We start from the raw sequence: 20,892 nt of genomic DNA on the forward strand, positions 1-20,892 counted from the left end.
CCTCCTGTTTTTTTAGCTTTATTATTATTATTATTATCATATTATTATTAATAATAATAATAATAATAATAATAATAATAATAATAATAATCTTGGACTGAGTAAAAGTGGAAAACTGCCACTCAGTGGAGACTTTTCATCTATGCATACAAAACTGATATGCAAGGGTACTTGTGCTTTAATTAAACAGGAATACCATGGGTAATCTTAAATAAGATTAAGGCTTTGCTAAAATGTTGGCCCTTAATCCATCTAGGAACTCAAATCAAATACGTAGTGTTTCTAGAATTTCTAATGGGAACGGCATGCTTGCTAGCAGTTTATTGTTGAAAATGTATACATAAACGAATCCCTCCAAAAAATCTTAACCCCTTCCCCTCCAAAAAAAAAGCTGAATGCTTAGAAATGCATCAAAGGATAAATATTAGCCACAAATAAGACAGTAAGGGGTAGATGTATTAGGATGGGCCAGTCGCAGTGCAAACATACCTCAGTTTTCATTTTCGTTACGACAATTCGCAAAGTGCACATTTTGTTGTATGTACTGAGAAAAAATATGTTAAATGAAGACAGCCTCAACATACTCATTTAAATATTATTTGTGTCATCTTAGCGAGATCACTAGCGAGAGCTGCGAGACATTTTTTCAAATAAAATAGCAGCAGTTGAGTCGTGGTTGCTGCAGCAGAGGGTGTCCGAAGGGTGTCAGATTCTGTAGTGGGACCCCGACCTTCACCCCCAAAAAGCTTTTCATAATCATACAGAAGCCCCTCGCTAAACCAGACACGTTTGTCCGATATAAGGAGGTGTCGTGTTTAAAAACAATACAATAAAATTGCACACATACATTTACAATTCAATGTATTTTAAGTATAAATCATCGCACTGAAATAACAAATACTTTTGGGTGGGCTACACATTACATTACGTAATAACTATACACTAAATAAAGTAGTAAAATTAAATGAATATATAGCTCACTTTTTTTCACTTTAGTCTACTGGCAACACAATAAAACATGCTGCTGCTGCACCGTTAGTGTAGACTGCGACTTAGAGACTATTGTTAAATTGAAACAATCAGTTTTTAAATTTTATTTTAATTATTAAACTCGGTCTACTTAGTAGCTACGACGATTAAATACACAATAGATCATGGTCCTATGCTCAGAATGAGCTGGGGGGGGGGGGGGGGGGGGGTTAGTGACACATGTGTGCAGTCTATTGCTCCTAACACGCTGGGAAAACCAGAAATGTCAGAGAAATTTGTTTTCAAGGCTTGCAAGTACACCCTGACTGAAAATTAGGTACTTGGCTGTTTGTCTCAAAAACACATTGAGCATTGGCAACACATGAGAAAAAGCAGACTGGGAAATGCCAGCAACAACTGCAACTGTTTAAAACATGCTTTCAAAAGTTCTTAACAAACTAATGCAATTGTGTCACAATTGCCCGCAGCTTTAGTACATCTCTTTACATTATTTTTGATGTCTCCACCCTGTTTTTATCAATTTCTGCAAGTACGTCCAGAATTGCATATTCAGTTAAGGAAAAAGCACAAATTATTATGTTGTGTACAAAAAATACATATGAAGAATTACAGTACAATTAAGAACACGATACAAAATATATTGACTTCAGTCCTAATAACAGCAAATAAGAACTGTGGCTGCAAAGCACTCGTTAAAATGATGCTAACAGCATTATGTTTAGTACATTTCACTCTACACTTCCAACTGGTTTGCAACAATTGTGACAGACGCAACACTTTAGTACATCTACCCCTATATTCAGCCGCCACTGACACGCTATATACGGTGTACAGTTATTAAGATTACCTGATGGGAAATCAGCATCCTCATCCAATGTAAATATAAGGATTGCAGAATACCCCGAGTCTACTTTATTTAAAAATGACATTTGGCATCACCCTTAATCTGTAATATTGCGTTAAATACAGGAAAGGAGATCAAATTCAGTTAGATAGTCCTCAAGTAACCTGCAACACTTCTTTGGTAGGTTGAAAACCAGAACTAGTAGAACTTGTTCTAGGAATCTGTGTCTTTCTCCACGTGAACTTCAGTCTTCTGTGAAGTTAGGAAGGACTCCCATATTGCAAGGCACTGTGATTAAGAAAGAAAGAAAGAAAAACACATTAGTATTTATAAATGGATTCCAACACATGCAATTGTCTTGGTACAACCACACAGTTCCATATCTCATTTATCTCCGCACTAATATATTACAGTTACATATTCTTTGCAGCCATGCTATTTATATATATATATATATATATATATATATATATATATATATATATATATATATATCCCTGTCCATATGTAGGTAAGGGCAAAAAATATACTCCTATAATACACAAGTTCCTCTGTCATGAAATTCCCTGGTCAGCAGCCTCATGTAAAAACGAAGCACCACCATTATCACTCCCACTTCAACAAGCACAGAACGGAGGAGAAAAAAAGCATTGAAAATAAAAACACAGACATTCAACCTAACAATGATGAGATCTCTGAAACAATGAGGTTCAGACCAATAACAGAAGAATTTAAGGAGACATTTTTAAGAACAAGAAAATGAAAATACAAAAGATTTGCAGATATAAACCTCACAAAGTTCTATTTGTGTTAAGTGAGAGAAGCAAGAGAACTTCAGCATATACCTGAAAAACACCTTTCAAAATTTCAACTCAGTAAAAAAAAAAAAGAAAAAAACAGAAATGGGGAAGTCTTTGAACAATGTCTAGATTTAAGCAGTATAACCCAAAGAGGGCTTTACTGTCTGGTAAGGCCTGCCTTGTCCAGTTAAATGTGGTTTAGGGCTGGTAACATACTTGCAGTTGCTCCACTTGAGACACATATTATTGTGTGATAATACAGTACATTCTGACCTACACATCTAGCTATATTGTTTTTCCACTTTACATGCCATTTTATAGGCACCTGTGCAGATTACAGAACATGTACAAAGACATCACAGCTTTCAGGTGCTGGGCATCGTGTGCCGCGCACCATAGGCTTGGGTTATCTCACTCCTACTGCACACCTTGTGTGTTATTGTAATGTGATGGAGGTGGCAATCCAAGCAGTCAGCTTTTCCAGCTAAGCCTTTTTACTAATCACTGTAAATGTGTATCTTTAAATACCGTTACATAAAATCTACATTTGCATAAAGTTAAATTTCCTGACAATTAATGTGTCGAAGAAACAAAATGCTCTTCTTAATCCATGCTTTAAGTCAGTCATCGAGCTACTTTCAATGTAGTGCCCAATTCCATTCGCAAACTGAGGTCTGCCCAGAGCAAGGTGTTATTTATTTGTCACTTAGCCTGGTTTTGATTAATGTTCAGACTGAGCCCCAATGCCCATTCATTGACACCACACGTTTTCAGGCTGTTCTGAATCTCTCAAATCCTGAATGGACACACAGCAAATTCAAAAGCTCACCAGCTGCCAAACTGAAAACTGTTTTATCAGGATGTCCATTTACCACAAGAGCTGTGCCCATTCCAGGCCTTCACCTCCTGTTTCTGAAGATGCCTGCTTTACATCAGTTAAGATTCCCATTCTGTTTTGAGCAGTTACTGTAGTACATCATTTTTGGTCTTTTCAACCAAACACAAGTTCACCGAATTATTAAAACAAGTTCCTCCAAATAATGCAGTAAAACTAAGAAATGGAGAGAATCTGCTTAAAATGTGGATCATAAAACAACTCAATATTATTTATATTATACATTAGTCTTTATTTGCAAACTTTTTAAATCAAAAAGACAAAAAATAGTATTGATACAAACAGTATTCAAAAGGTCACAACCCACCTACTGGGCTACACAGATTTTAAGCACTCTAAAAGATTAATTAAAAAGGTAGAGCAAAATTGTACCAAAGTGCCTTTCAGTGTTGTTCATTTTCTCTATAACTGAAGAGCTTTTGTTTGATACAGTGTGGGAATGACTATAAAATAACCTTTAATAAAATCAAATACCAGAGGTATGATAGTCTTACCATACAAACAGAATGAAATGTATTTATTTTACTTGTAAAGCCCTTTACAATATCTGGTACATACTACCATTCTTCTCAATGGCTCAATATATTAAACCCAAATCACCATATTTTGAACACCCTAGATGGGGCTCCACAGATATGAAGAAACTTGAATGCCGTTTACCTCTCAACTATTAATCATAGATGCATTTAAAAAAACAGTTGACTCCACTGCAGAAAAAAGCCTGGACCACGCAGTACCCCTGCTAAAGGAGCAGCAAAACAAACAAAACGACACTGCTGTCCCACGAATGCCTTTAAGTTGTCCATCTTTATATCTTCACAATCTCCTATGACAAACATGCCTTTACCTTTCCATGTGAACAACGTAAAAGCAGTGTAGCTCTGCTTCCAGAGCTGTGGCTATTTAATTGTCAATGCTCATCATGCCGCGTACCACTGAAAGCGTAAAACATGCTTTTAGGAATTTTCAGTTCCATTTCTGGCATCAAGCTGCATTAAAAAGCAAAGGTGTAACAAGTCTGCTTTCTTACATACCCTGCTATATCATTTCCAATCACCTGTGTATAAAAGAGCTTCTTCAGCATGGTATAAGAGTTTTTCATAGTCTTCTTCCAACTACTTGCCCTGTATTTGTAATAAAGGTCCATTAAAACGTGGGAATAGCAAATTAAGATCCCTGTTATCGGACTGCCTGGATCTGCTGTACAAACATCTAAATATTTTGTAGGTGTTCCATCTGTCATTGATAATTGGGATATCATCACTAGCCTAAGGCTGCATTTTTCAGGCACAGCATTCACTGTATTAAAAAAAAGGGCATTATGCTTCCAAACACTGTATAAATTAATTGTCCAAATGTCTCAGAGATACCAAAATGGAAATCTGAAAAGACAATACTGTACAGATTAAAAGAGAAAAACGCACCAAACACAAGTTGAGCCCAATCAAATTAAATTATATCTTTATTAAGAGAGTGTTTTTTTTAAAAAAACATATTCTTCTGGCAGCATTATTGTTGCTATGGAGAGTTTCCATGGCAATGCCCCATAGCTGCTAGTTTATACAGAGGCTGCATGTACAGTATGAGGCTCCTGGATCACACAGTGAATACAGGTTGTAAGATGATGTGTGAAGATTTAGGACAACTACAGAACACTATATTACACTATATTATGATAATATATATATATATATATATTATATATATATATATATATATATATATATATACACACACACACACACAGGCAGTCCTCTCACTTACGACACAATTGGTTCCTGAAAGTCGCGTTGTAAGTCGAAGCACATTTTCCATAAGGAACAATGTTATAAATTAGGGTTATGTTCCTGACCCTTACTAACAGATTATATATTTTTACAAAAATGACCCGTTATATGTTATTCATGCAAATATTTACTTAACTCTTTACACTCAGCCCGGCGATTACACGCATATTACTCAGGCACCTACATGGCTTGTTTAAAAGTACAGGCTCGGGGCTTTCCATTTCAGTGTGTGTATGTGGTACTCCTAGCAGGAAATATGGTTACCTGAAGTTAAGCCCCTCATCATGTGACAGAGTTCATAGCTTAGGTTTCGTTTTGAGTCAATTGCTCTTATCAGACATTGTTATCGGCAAATAAATTCTAAAAAAAAAAAAAAAAAAAAAAACAAACACCCCCAGGACTCAGAGTCAGGGCGACCACGACAGGTATTGCAGTTCTGGCACCGAGCATGCGCACATGACGCATGTCATGCTGTGTCGTAAATGCCGTATTGATGTCGTAACGTCGAAGCATGGTAATAATGCAAAAGAGTCGTAAGTTGAAACATCATAAGTCAAGGATCGCACGCACGCACACACGATTTGTTATTTGATTTAAATATTTAAACACTTGGCACAGTTAGCTGCCGCTGCCTTGTCTCCAAGCCTAGCAGGGGACTTTGTTGTTATGACAGGCATAGGAAAAAATTATAGGAGTCCCTTGAAGGTCGGCAGAATTATGTGAACCATGACATGAATCCATGATAATTCAAACAGCACACCATACTTTTATACTGGGGTCACATCATCTTACGTCAATCATTTAATGCATAAAACCAAATCATTATATAAAAAGACAAAACTACCATGACAAAGCAGTCTGAGCCATGGGGAACTTCTTAGTACTGTAGACCTTCTTCAAACACATACCTATATATTCATAGTAAAATATTTTATATTCATTGTGGAGAAATCTTGTTCGACTGGTTGAAAGAAAGACCTGAGCTGGTATAGTCTTCAATGCAGGCTTCTCTGGAGCACTACTGTCACACAGAAGAATAACTGCCAAGGAAACAATGCTTAGCCCAATAGCTAGGATGGTTGCCTTTAGCTTAGTATGTTGGGTTCCAATTAAAAGGAGAAGTAACCAAAATATGGATAAATACACAAAAATAGGGCTGAAAGGACAAAAAACTATTTTTTAACTGCCACACGCTGTTCAGATACTAGAAAATGTTTAAGAGAATCTTAAAGATAAGCACTAACCTAGTTGCCCATTTTAGGTTTGCAAAATGAATTACCACACCTCTTGGATAATTGAAGAGATTCCAGGAAAGTGCCACATACTGAAAACTTTGTCTGGATATTATTCTATGCAAACAGGATAGAGTCCTCTTGTGGTCAACACATAAACTGCACTCATACAGTGCCTTGCAAAAGTATTCAGACCCCTGACCAATTCTCTCATATTACCGAATTGCAAATGGTACACTGAAATTTCGTTCTGTTTGATATTTTATTTTTAAACACTGAAACTCAGAATCAATTATTGTAAGGCGACATTGGTTTTATGTTGGGAAATATTTTTAAGAAAAATTAAAAACTGAAATATCTTGCTTGCATAAGTATTCAACCCCTGTGCTGTGGAAGCTCCCAGTTTGCACCGAAGAAAGAAATTGCCCTAACGAGGACACAATTACCTTAGCATTGGCCTCCACCTGTGAACCATTAAAGTTGCTGTCACATTTTCTGGATAAAAACCCCACTGTTGAAGGATCATTGGTAAGGCTGTGAATCTGAAGGAAAATAAAGACCACAGAGCATTCTACAGAAGTTAGAGATAAAGTAATACAAATGCACAGGATTAGGTTAAGGGTACAAAATATGGATATCCCAGTGAGCACAGCTGGATCAATAATCAGGAAGTAGAAGTTGCATCACACCACCCAGGCACTGCCAAGAAAAGGCCGTCCCTCAAAACTCATCGCTCAAACAAGGAGACTTGAGAGAAGCCACACAGAGGTCGACAATCACTTTGAAGGAGCTACAGAGTTCAGTGGCTGGCAGTGGAGTAATGGTGCACCAGTCAACCATATCAAGAGCTCTGCATAACACTGGCCTGTATGGGATGGTGGCAAGAAAGAAGCAGTTACTCAAAAAGTACCATCTGAAAGCACGTCTGGAGTTTGCCAGAAAGCATGAGAGTGACCCAGCTGCGATGAGGGAAAAGGTTTTGTGGTCAGATGAGACCAAGATAGAGCTTTTTGGCCAAAACTCAAAGCGCTATGTGTGGCGCAAACCTAACACTGCCCATGCCTCAAGACACACCATCCCTACAGCGAAGTATGGTGGTGGCAGCATCATGCTGTGGGGATGCTTCTCATCAGCAGGGACTGGGCATCTTGTTACAATTGAAGGAAGAATGGATGGAGCAAAATACAGGAAAATACTGCAAGAGAATCTGCTTCAGTCTGCTAAAAAACTGATGCTTGGCAGGAAATTCACCTTTCAGCAGGACAATGATCCCAAGCACAAGGCCAAAGCAACACTGGAGTGGCTCAAGAACAAAAAGGTGAATGTGCTACAATGGCCCAGTCAAAGTCCTGATCTCAATCCCATTGAGAATCTGTGGCACTATTTGAAAATTTCCACAAGCGTCGTCCAACCAATCTGAACAACCTGGAGCAAATCTGCCAAGAAGAATGGGCCAAAATCACTCCGACACTGTGTGCAAAGCTGGTACATACTTACCCCAAAAGACTTAAAGCTGTTATTGCAGCGAAAGGTGGCTCTACCAAATATTAATGTGTGGGGGTTGAATACTTATGCAAGCAAGATATTTCAGTTTTTTATTTTTCTTAAAAATATTTCGCAACATAAAACCAATGTCGCCTTACAATAATTGATTCTGAGTTTCAATGTACCATTTGTAATTCAGTAATATGAGAGAATTGGTCAGGGGTCTGAATACTTTTGCAAGGCACTGTATATACTGTAAAACTATAAAAATAAATAAATAAAAGAAGAATGATATTCCACATATACACTTTTACAGATATCCAGGACTTAATACAAAAGTATTTTTTAGCTTAAATTCAAACCTTATAGGTTTACAAGTATTCTGTACTCCAGTGTAGTAACTATTCCATTTGGTGGCTCTCCTGGGTCAAAATGATTTGACTAAAGCATTAGATCCTAGAAGAATACTTCAATATACCATTTTCTTCTAATGTAGATACTGGCTTAGACTGAACATCATGTACCGCTGATGCTTTTAATCTTTTGTCAGAAAAAAAAGAAATACACTTTAAATGTATGTCTCACCTTTTCGTAATAATTCATATTCGTGTCAGCCATGTCCACAAATGCTGATCTGACGTCAGCCTGCATGTTTCTTTTCCATCTTTCCCAGTCCACTTTCAGAGTGCTGTTAGCGCACTCCAATTTATCTTCTAGCCTCCCAATCTCTTCCTTGAGCTGAGTAACAGAGAGAAGCTTAGATTGTACTTCTTCATGAATGCATGTGTTTGTTAATATATTAAAAACTTTTAGCATTAGGGCATTTTCTAAAAATCAGCGTGCTATCCCAAACCAAACACTATACATCCACAACAGAGCACTGGAAGAAAGAACAGGAGCTGGAGGGAGAGTCATGGTTAGCACACTGATCATTATTTTTGTTAGTAAGAAAAAACAAAACAAAACAAAAAAACTCTATTCAATAGAATAAAACACCTTTGTATTTCCAAATGCAGCTAGGTTACTTATACTATGCATCATACAGAAATACCATGCTTCTATAATGCACTAAATAAGTGAACTAAAATGACTCTTAACCACCTCCCTTTACTTTTTACTGAAGCTTTAATTAGACAAAGTTTAAAACAGCTCTGCATTAAAGCACAAGTAGTCAGAGCACTAACACTAGTCTCTAAAATGGTGCAGCAGACCCTGGCCAGACACTGATGAATCCTGTTGCTACACTAGATGACTTGGGTTGTTTTCAAAATCCCCAGTGCAGGAAACACTGCCAATTAGTAACAGAGATTGCTCAGAGCTGGCAAAATAACAAACACACGCACACACAAAAACAAACAAAAACAAAACTCTAGCTCACTTTTAAAAACGTATTATCTTGAGGTACCATATTCATAAAAAAAAAAAAAAAAAAACTAAAAAAAGTAGAAAAATGACAAACACTCAAACACAAGCAATTCCTCTTTCATGTTTTATCTTCAAAAAATAATTCAAATAGAAAATTAAAAACAAAAGCTGAATACAAAAAAAAAAAAAAAATTCCAGATCAAAGCTGTTTGGCAAGTGCTTGGCATTTTTCTACTTTGTTTTATTATTGATATCTTCTGCCTTTAACGCCCCCAAAAAGCTTGATATCCAATTTTTACTGCATGCTTTATCTTAAACTGTAATAGGTATTGCAACACTTATGGATTTAATAATAATAAACAACTAATACATTCTTATACAGCTCATTGGGTAATTAAATCAGCTTTACTTTTTAAAGCTGATAAAATGTAAACAAAAATCTTGTATAAGACTTCAGAAAACCCCATACTGAAACCAGCTTTTTTCAATTGCTGTGATAGGGTGAGGCTTGGCTTTGATCGAACTGCCACCTAATGGTTACCGGTGTTATAGCATTAAGAACAAATACTGTCCTAACCTACAGCCCATGCTTTCTGATGCACCACTTCTTTATTCAGCTCTTACTGACACTTAGTCAATTACACTTCCTTTAATGTGGGTTCAGAAAAGACTCATTTGATTCTTTAAATATGAATACACAACTGATGCTTCAATAAAATTTGTAAGACGGTATATGATTATTGGAACATAAGCAAAGACACAAAGCAAAGACAAAACACGAAGCTAAAGCACAACACTTTCTACCCAAGAATGCCAGCATTCAAAACACTGAATGCAAGGTAACAACATGCAATAGTGATATGCTGATTAACCTTTGGTCAAGATGTTGGGTAGTTATATGTCAAAAAAAAAAAAAGGTTAGTGCAGTTAAGCATGCCAGTACCCTATCCTCGATACACATCCATGGGAGTTAAGCACAAGTTAAGGTCATTCGAGATAAATTTAAAGCTTTGATGCCAGATTTGTGCCACAGCACGTGTCTATGCTCACCCACAGAAATGAATATTCGGCAAGTGAATGGATTTCTTCTCCAGTAAGCCACTGCCTTCTGTATTTGATCACAGCACAGATTGCTTAACTTAGCTTAACTCAGTTTTTTTGCAGATAGGGCTCTTAGCTTTTCTGAGTGATGGTAAGACTTATTATTTTATCTATTGTAACAGTCAGCACTCTGATATCCATTACCCTGATACACGCCAGTTGCATTTGACCGCCCTTGTATTAAGAATAAGATCAATCAGTACATATATATATATATATATATATATATATATATATATATATATATATATATATATATATATATATATAGTGAAAAAGTATTTGCCCCCTGTCTGATTTTCTGCATTTTTGCACATTTTTCACACTGAATTTGGTCAGATCTTTTTGTGGGTTACAGTAGTATATAGAGGGAGTCTGAGAGAAAAAAATGACACCAAAGTTTGGTGCTTCTTTCACTAGTTTGGTGTGCAAGGTAGTTAAACATGCAGTCTTCAGGTGTGAAAAAGCTATTGCCCCCCCTAGTTAACTCAACCCAATTAAAGTGATAATTAGTGTAAACTTTTTGAATACTTTGGTTAACAAATCAGGCCTAATTTGGGCCAGCCCTGCCCAATCTAAATCAGACTAACCCTGGCCCTTACCATCAGAGTGAAGCTGTCAGCACACAGGTTCTAGAGGCACATCATGTCACGATTAAAAGAAATTCCTGAAGACTTCCAGAAAAAAAGTTGTTGATGCCTATCAGTCTAGAAAGAATTACAAAGCCATTTCTAAGGCTCTGGGGCTCCACCAAACCACAGTCAGAACCATGTCCAAATGGAGAAAGTTTGGGACAGTAGTGAATCTTCCCAGGAGTGGCCATCCTTCCAGAATCTCTCCAAGAGCAAGACGTAAAATCGTCCAGGAAGTCACAAAGAAACCTAGAACAACATCCAGGGATCTGCAGGCCTCTCTCAGCTTGGTTAAGGTCAGTGTTCATGACTCCACCATCAGAAAGACACTGGGCAAAAATAGGATTTATGGCAGAGTAGCAAGGCAGAAGCCACTGCTCACTAAGAACATGAATGCTCGTCTCAAGTTTGCCAAAAAGCACCTGGATGATCCTCAAGAATTCTGGAACAATGTTCTATGGACAGATGAGTCAAAAGTGGCACTTTTTGGCCAACATAGGCCGTTATGTCTAGTGAAAACCAAACACTGCATTCCACAGTAAGAACCTCATATTAACGGTCAAGCATGGTGGTGCTAGTGTCATGATTTGGGGATGCTTTGCTGCATCAGGACCTGGACAACTTGCCATCATTGAAGGAACCAAGAATTCTAGAGAATTTCAGGCCATCCGTCCATAAGCTGAAGCTGAAATGCAGCAAGACTATGATCCAAAACAAACAAGCAAGTCTACATCAGAATGAATGAAGAACAAGAAATTTAAAGTTTTAGAATGGCCTAGTCAAAGTCCAGACCTAAACCCCATTGAGATGTTGTGGCAGGACCTGAAACAAGCAGTTTATGCTCGAAAACCTACAAATGTCACCAAGTTGAAGCAGTTCTGCATGAAGGAGTGGGCCAAAATTCCTCCACAGCGCTGTAAGAGTCTGATCAATAACTACAGGAAGCATTTGGTTGCAGTTATTGTTGCTAAAGGTGGTGTAACCAGTTATTGAGTCTAAGGGAGATTACTTTTTCACACTGGGTCATTTGGTGTTGCGTAACTTTCTTTAATAAATATATGAAATAATTATCAAAATTGTGCTATTTGTTCACTCAGGGTCCCTTTTGGCTAATACTAAATTTTGGTTGAACATCCGATAACATTTAGGTGTCAGAAACAAGCAAAAAATCAGACAGGGGGCAAATATTTTTTCATGGCACTGTATATATTATATATATATATATATATATATATATATATATCTATATATATATATATATATATATATATATATATATATATATATATAATTTATATGATGAAATAATCAGACATGCATCACACTCATTTAACCGTCACTGAAGTCAAAATTGTACAGGGTCAGGTATGCGAGTGCTGACTGTATATAAAAGTTGTACCATCTCCAATGTCAACTATATGAAATGAAAGACAAATGCTGCAGGACTTTGTGCGTGTCACCGTACCTCTTTCATTTCACAATCAAGTCTCTGTTGCTTCTGATGTTTGGCTTCTTCTGTGTTTTTGCCGAGGAAACCCCCAAACACAAAGCTTAGATCAGTGTGCTTCAGCTAGTGACACAGCGGATGTGTTAATCTTTAGTAAAAGCGTAAGCTGAACTGATTTATATCAATAAAATACAGTGTACAAGGTGATAAATAGGTATGACAGTTCAGCAACATGGGGAGCAAATACAAAGGACAGAAGAGATGGGTAAGGTGGGCACTTTGCAAAGCTTTAACCCATCACTTTTTTAAAAAGAGAAAATAGATTGTCACAAAACCTGTCCAGACACTCAAATTCTTTATTAAAAGTCTAGAACATTAATAAAAAAACAACATTCTTTTTTTCCCCCTCATTTAAACTTTTTGAAAGAACTTTAAATAATAATAGTAAAAAAAGCTTTGCGAACAGTGTCCAGAGTATCTAGTAGTGTCAGATTGGTCTGTCATGTAACGTTAAAGGAGCACACCTAACAATCATATGTAGCCACTCCAGCTGCTACAGAATACTTTCAAAACTCTGCTTGCTGAACTGCTCTACCAATTTATTTTTTCTAAATTATCCTGTATGCACATACACAAACACAAATGTATAGTTTTGCATCAAAGTATTTGGTAATCTATTTTAATAATAATAATTGTATTGCATGAAGTTATAAAACTGATTTCCCACTTATTTCAAACAAGTTGACAAGTGGCAATATGATCTGATTGTCCTCTACAAGCTATGTAACTAAAAAAAGCTAAAAGCAAAATGGACACAACCTTGCTTTCAAAGTCTAAAAAAAAACCATGTACTGTTTTCTGCACCTTTAAGTAGATTTGTAAATTAACCAGCAACCTGTACCAGATCCAAAAAGTTTAATACCAATGTAATGAATGTGTCTGGATTTGGTGAAGATTCTGTGTAGGACATCGGAATTTGGAAAAACAAAACAGAACTTACATTTTCCTTTTCTGCTTTCTTACTGGCTAGCGCGTCAACTTTAGATTCGTATTCCGCTTGAATGTTGTCTCGTCTTCTCAGTACAGCCTAAAAACTGAAAGCTTGTTAACACGGCGAAAACCACTTTAGCAAATCAAAATAAGCTAATAGTAAAACGAATTGTTCTTCATTTTGTAGTTCGGAATTTAAACCAAATCATTTATAATTACAAATACAAGATACACACAATTATGCTGCATTTTAGTAAGCAAAACTTCTCCATTAGCTGATGCGATTGCAAGTGCTGATGAAAATCTAATCCTAATTACGCTCACAACTTAGTAATAATATTACCAGGGGTATGCATAACATTTAAATTGGACTTTAGTGGCAAGATCTTGTTCCACATTACTATATACGAGAATGCATTAAGACTATGTTGTATATGCGTACATTCCCATTTATACACTATACAATGGTTACATAACTTTACAAACAAAAAAAGCCTACCTTCAAGGTCTCTGCACAGAGGACATACTCATGTAGGATGGGAACTTGGTTTTCAGAGAGACCAGCCACTTGTTCCTCTGTCACTTTGCAGCAGTTGTCAATGCAGCCAGCTATAGCTTTAAGAGGCTCCACTAGTTGATCTTCAGAGCCAGACCACAGAGTGTACACAGGACCACACTCCTTCATTCCCTCCAAGTACTCTACAAGATCAGTGGACACTGGCACTTTTAAAAACATTCTCACTAAAGCAAACATTTAAGAATTCCACCAGCAACTTTCAAATGTGCAAAACAAACCACTAATTTAATCACACATGGCAATCACGTTCCTCTTTTCAGTGTGTTGATGTCAGAAGTTTCCAATGTGTATAAAATATGTTTTGTAATGTACTCTTTACCAAACACACCCAAAGCAGCCAGAATAGATTGCAATTTAAATTTGTATAAAGTGCAGCATAATTAAAGCTGTTTTTTCTTGCATGTTTGCTTAAATGAATGGCTTCATTTTGGGTACACTATGAAATGTGATCTACTCAAACGCAGGGAGTGCAGTGATCTGACATTAGATCACTGACCAGTCTCTTAAATCAACAACTTAAAAGTGTCTACACCTTCTCAGGTGGAAATTTGTGGATCACAAAATAAAAAAAAAATGTCTTTCTAGACAACAGAAGCAATGCATCATTTTTAAATTTCCAAGTTACATATCTCTAGATCAAATAATGGCACCACCTAAAACTAAATTTTTCTACCCTTCTGTTCTTTGACAATTCTCTGAGCAATCTTATCCAGCATGCCCATTTTCTGGCTGAATGTCTCCACATAGTCATTCATAGCAGTAAACTCCTCTGGGCGGTTCTGGACTCCTCGGACTGAGGCAGCAACTGCCCGCACAGTCTCCCCCATTCTGCTGAGCAAACCAGGGCCCTGCTTCTTGTGGGAGGCCAGCTCCTACATGAACAGAAAGTGCAGGAGAAAGAGTAAGTGATCATGCTTTTTGGCATTGCGATTGTCAGTTCAAGTTGCAGAAACCAAACTACAGTTAAGGGATAATGGCGTTACTGCACCGAGTGACAAAGTAAAAAAGGAACTCCAGTGTCACGTATCATTTTTTGTTTAGTTTCGGCAATTGTGAGATTTTAATTTCCTACTTACCTCCAGGTGGCTTTATTGTTGTTCTTTTATGCTCTCACAATCTCTATTATTCACCACACTTCAATAGAAATCAGAAAAGATATTAATGTTTCATTCATAAATTTACCCAGGCTTGAGCTGTGAGAAAAACTTTGAAGTCCTCATTAAAAGACAGAATAGGATGATCTGCAATTCTGTTCACAAATTTATGAAGTGCTTTTCTGCGTGTCTCAATGAAATCATCATTAAATCGTTCCATCATTCCCTTCATCACAAACTTTTCTGGCAATGGCTAAAAGAAAATGAAACAAGTAAAGTTAATGCACAGTACACTGTCATTTTTTATTTATACTGCAAGATTAAAAAGTTGTCAAATGCATGAATACAAATGTCACATAAAACATGTAGTAGCTATTTTCATGAATTACTGTCAAATACATATTAGTTATATACTGTGGTTCCCATGAAACATCTCCCCAGTACGTGGTAGGCATGTTAACTGATAATGCAGCATGTCAACTGCATGTGTGAAGAATTGGGAGAAAAAGATTGTGACAATTTCATAAAACCTAAATAATATAAAAGCAACATAAGATGGCTTTACTTATATTAATACTATATTAATACTATACTCTATGTTACATTACTGCAATGCTTATCATGAGGTCAGCGCTGTGACGTAGCAGGTGGGGATTGTACACTGGTCTCATGTTCTAGGGCACCAACATACCCACATCCAACCCTGGAACATGAATTAGTTCCGTAATACCAGTCTTCAAAGCAACAGTGTGGGGGTGAAATCACTTTATTTTACGTGCCGCAGGCTGGGGTGGGGCACTGTTTAGGCACTTGTACACCTGAATAGAAATGACGGGGATTAAAAAGTACTGCATTGATCATTACACAATACAAATTTGTATACAAGTTTTTATAAGTGTATTTTTTTGTCTACTGCAGCATTGTACCAGCACTTGCTTCAGATTTGAATCGAAACATTGCATTTCAGCCACTGTATGAATAACTGTTATCAGAGACACAACGTAAAAATTTAAAACAAAACTGACATAAGTACTCAGGTTTGAAAAGAGGCTGTTAAAAGGCACATAAATTAAAAGCCACCAAGATATAACAAAGCAGCAGCTGTGTAGTATACATTTATAAAGCAATGCAGAAAATTAGTTCAAACTGGCATCCACATTTACAAAACAACATGGAACTAAGCATATTCTTTCTCCTCACTACAATGTACGCTACCATAGATATAAGAACACTAGATAGCACACACGACTCTTAAACTGGGCAGCCTTCTTACCTGGGGAGGAGGTTCCTTCAGTACAATGTTACAGATAGGACTGAACAGATACACCATCTCTGTTATAATACTGGCACACTGCTGCAAAAAGACAGTATTGATTTTTACACTGAAAACTTTATCAGATTATAACCGCAGTACACCATGACGTGCCTCGAGTTACTGTGAGTTTACCACGGAACCGGGGAGATTTTCCATGGGACCCACTATATATAAAATTACAGTAATTATTTTTAAAATTAAAACAATAAAGCAGCTAAATATATGAACATTTGTTTTATTAAGTTCAGTAAACTGAGCATACATTTATAATTAAAGTTGGATGTGCCTCTTCAAGTTTGCCTTTCAACCAAAGGAAATCTTGATAACGCCTACGAACTTCATATTCACTGGAGTCGAATTCACTGCGAGTTGTCTGTAACAAAGGACAGTGACATTTAGATAAAACCTACCATTGTACTGAAGGGATTGTGCGATGCTATACATATTAAGTAGGAAATCCATAATTACAAAGAATGAGGAAAGTGCGAATAGAAATGTATTTTACAAAGCAATCTCAAGATATCAGTAGGACATTCACATTGACAAACTTTAACTTGAGGAACTGAGATTAAAATAAACAGCTTTTTTAAAACCATTTAATTTATGCATATTACACGTTTACACATGGCCACAAACTGCTCACTGGCAGAATATTTTTTTAGGGGGACATTATCAGCCCCACAAACACATTTAAGCTACAGCAAGTCTTACCTTTGTTATAACCCTGTAAGTAACGAAAGTCTCTATGGATGTGACGTGGTTCTCCGGGCAGTCTACTGTGATGAACACATCTTTAATGTCTTGATCTTCATGCTTATACTGGTTAATCATGGATGCAGGGGAGGCGGGCATAGAAGCACTAAAAGTGCTGGCATCAGTCAACATGGCATCCTGAACATACACAAAAAAAAAAAACTGAACTGATGCCCTTTGTATTGCAGTTGGTTCATTGATAATGCCATCCTGTTAAAATAAACTGCAGGTCATGTGTTGTCAGCAAAATTTTAATTGCCTAAACAGTGATTCATATAACAAAACAGCTCAATGAGCAGCCGCAGCACGATGGAAGCTGATGATCACTCCATCACTCCATTGTGCTGTATTGACATACCCACAGTAACAGCCAGTGCGTCAGCTGTAAGATTTAAAAATTACAGTACACTGTATGCTACAGAACGTGTGATCTGAGGACGCTTACACATGCAAAATAAAACCGAAACTGCGCACAAATTTAAATGGGATGAAACTCCTTCCTTATACTAGTAAACACAACTATACCAAACGCTTTTGAAAAAAAATGTGCCACTTGCTTCAGGGGCCTACCTCAGAAAATTAACATTCTGAGGCACTGCGCATCCTTTCTGCTCACACATTAAATTATACTGCGCCAACTGCATGTTTTTCTATTGTATTATGCATCTCTATACGGCAACTAATATACCTGTAAAAATGAGTTGCTGTTCAAAATGGCATCTTGATACCGATATTAAAAGTTGTAAAGTGCTTGTAATAACAATCTTTTACTCAGTTGAAAGCGTATCAACATCCTACACTTGAGACAAGCATTTCATAAATAACGTAATCCAAACAAACACACTTACCAAAATATAAATCAGTAGTTACTGTATCGGTTGTTTTAGAATATAAAGCAACAATTGAAGACAGTTTAAATGCAAAACTTTTACGTTTGGAAATGACGGAATCCTCTTACGCGTTTGTCTCAGGGAGAAGGTTACCATACCATCATTTTGACTGCTGTTTTCAATTCAGTAGGCGTTTTTTTATTATTATTATTTTATTTATTTTTTATCACTCTTGTCGGTGCTGATAAGTATGTTGAGTTACTTATCGGTGAACTTTCTGTGCCCTGTTTGTCGTACGGGCGTGACAGCAAAGAAGCGCAAAAGAACTTTGGAACTTTCAACTGAATTATAATACAGTACTGTTGATACAATAAACCTTCCCTTGACTACGACGGGTCACAATATGTTGGCTTTTTTTTTTTTTTTTTTTTTAGTTATCTCCGCCATATAAAATATACTATTTAACTCCCCAATACTGCAAACTTTTTTTTTTTTAAAGCCCAGTGTACAAGTCTCATAAACACACAGATTTTCATCGGTGAATAAAGTTTTTTGGTTTTTTTTTTTGGTGCATTAAAAAAAAAAAAAAAAAATTGGAGTCGTGGCAAGTCTTTTTAAATGCGAGTCATTAACTCTTGTTTACAAAAAAATATATATAAGATATATACTGTATCTACCTTACTGAAAACCTCCAAGTCGTCATCTTCGTCTAGTTCTAGCATGTGTTTGGACAGGTCATCTACAGTTTGTGCAAGGTTACCGTTGACCGGAGCTGAAGAACTTGTACTTTCACTCTCCATAACTGCCCGCTTTTTGAGTGTGGCAAACTTAGAAACTTCAGGATCTGTTTTGCAGCTAGCCTGTCTCACTGCGCAGCAGCGGAAACTTCGCAGGCAGGAAAGAAGCAAGAAAAAAAGAAAGTGGGCGAATTGTTGTGGAAATCGCAGCTGAATAATGTCACCATTACGTTTTCAAAGCCAAGCATTGTATTTTTATCTGGACACGTAACACAAACCGCAGTGAACATGCTGCCAAATATAGAAAGTACTACCATTACTGGATTTAAACGTTGTCTAATGTAGGCTTTGTTTTTCATAAAAATGCAAGTGTCAAAAGTAGGGAAACAATGCAGATGCCATATTCATTTTAGATTGATTCCCATAGTTCGTGGACCACATGTGCTCTGCAAACAGCTCCTACAATCCGATTATGCAGTTCTTGCAAAAGCTACACAATCACACGTGCTACTACTACAATATGCATTACTAAGCAACATAACAAACAGCTTGAACCACACTATATAATATATAATATATGCATGTAGTCTCAATTTTTCCTCCTTATGTGTTTATTATTACGGGTGTGTTTATAAATTAATATATACATCTCTCTGATGCAATACCAAGCATCGCCTTCAAAGCCACCATTAACTGAAACGTCAAACAAATACTAACTAACTAACTGTTATTATGAAGGCACATTTGTCTTGTAAAAAAATCTACATGCATAATCCGCTCTCATTTTCTAACGCTTGTGTTCACTCTTCGGGGTGGAATCAAAAAAAGGAATCTGGATGTCACAGTCTTTTCGCTCTGCATAAAAGTAGCGCACTGCATTGAATATTCATAACTCGTTTGGAATGACTAAATTATATAAAAAAATAAATACAAAATAAATAAATAAAAACCACAGTGTTAGTATTTTTCATTTTCAACAATATAACATACAGGTAGTGGACATAAAAATGGAAACACCTGGGTAAATTAGACACTGAGTATTGTGTTCCTCATTGAAAGCAAGGGCTTTCACACAGGTGTGCCTCATGCGTTAATTAAGCTAATAACATCCCAGCATGCTTAGGGTCAAGTATAAAAATGCTGGACAGGGTTGGTTGGCTATAATTATGGCTAGTATGGCTGCAAAAGGAGACTTCAGTGACTTTGAAAGAGGGGTGTTTGTTGGGGCGCTTGGCAGGGAATTCAGTGACCAAGTCAGCTCAACTTGCTGATGTTTCAAGAGCAACGGTATCTAAGGTGATGTCGACGTGGAATTCCGAGGGAAAGACATCATCAGCAAAGGGCAAAAGTGGGCGGAAGCGCATACTCCTGGATCGTGATATTCGTACATTAATTTGAAGTGCAAGGCAAAACAGAGGAGCAACTGCAGAGCAATTTACTGCAAATCTCAACCTGGGGCGCGAGCAGCCAGTTTCATCAAACAGCCCACCGAGAACTCCACAGAGCAGGATATTCATTTAAAATTATTGATTAAGTGCACAAACCGCTCATCGCACCGGGCACAATGGTCCGTGGGAAAAATCCAAACGCCAAGGTGGCTGCTACATTGAAAAATGTTGGGTGCTACTGACCTAGAGAACCAATCGTCAAAATCTACATCCTGTAATTTACAGGCAGAGTTTCTGTGTATGCAGACTGAACTAGTTTTAGGTGTTTTGAAAAAAAAAAAAACCCGATTGTGAAGCAGGGCATGGCCATCATGACAATGCACATCTGTTGGTCGAACCTTCTGCACTTGGGTGTTGCAGCATGCACACAGCTACAGTATCCCAAGAAGTCTTGTATGTATGATTATTGTTACTGTTTTTTTTGTTCTGTTTTTCACTTTCATGCAATGGGCCACCTCCAGTGTTCTCCTGATACAGGCACACCACCTTAGAACATTAACAAAACAAGTGCTGTGAAAGGGAGCACTATTTCCCTAAAATGTGGCACACTTGGCTCTATGTATGTAAAAA

General features: G+C 37.0%; 1 protein-coding gene across 2 annotated transcripts; it reads right to left on the minus strand.

Annotated features, from left to right (window-relative positions):
* Positions 1–1,645: 1,645 nt before the first annotated feature.
* LOC121294091 (sorting nexin-7-like) lies at positions 1,646–18,989 on the minus strand. Of its 2 annotated transcripts, XM_041217646.1 has the most exons (10): positions 18,815–18,989; positions 17,266–17,445; positions 16,817–16,927; positions 15,328–15,492; positions 14,819–15,017; positions 14,068–14,267; positions 13,579–13,665; positions 12,597–12,701; positions 8,619–8,771; positions 1,646–2,122 (listed from the first exon to the last, which is right to left on the minus strand). In XM_041217646.1, the coding sequence occupies exons 1-10, from the start codon at positions 18,935–18,937 to the stop codon at positions 2,048–2,050; spliced, it is 1,398 nt and encodes a 465-aa protein (XP_041073580.1). In that variant the 5' UTR covers positions 18,938–18,989; the 3' UTR covers positions 1,646–2,047. The 2 variants fall into 2 exon arrangements, with proteins under 2 accessions (XP_041073580.1, XP_041073581.1); XM_041217647.1 differs by lacking the exon at positions 12,597–12,701.
* Positions 18,990–20,892: the final 1,903 nt, after the last annotated feature.

This window comes from Polyodon spathula, chromosome 18, assembly GCF_017654505.1.
Source record: "Polyodon spathula isolate WHYD16114869_AA chromosome 18, ASM1765450v1, whole genome shotgun sequence".
Lineage (NCBI taxonomy): Eukaryota > Metazoa > Chordata > Actinopteri > Acipenseriformes > Polyodontidae > Polyodon > Polyodon spathula.

Coding starts and splice junctions, on each gene's coding strand:
- LOC121294091 (XM_041217646.1), bottom strand. CDS start 18,937: ATGGAGAGTGAAAGTACAAGTTCTTCAGCTCCGGTCAACGGTAACCTT. Junction 15,493..16,816: donor ATCCAACTTTAATTATAAAT/GTATGCTCAGTT, acceptor ATTTTCTTTTAG/CCATTGCCAGAAAAGTTTGT. Junction 13,666..14,067: donor TCTGTGCAGAGACCTTGAAG/GTAGGCTTTTTT, acceptor TTCAGTTTTTAG/GCTGTACTGAGAAGACGAGA.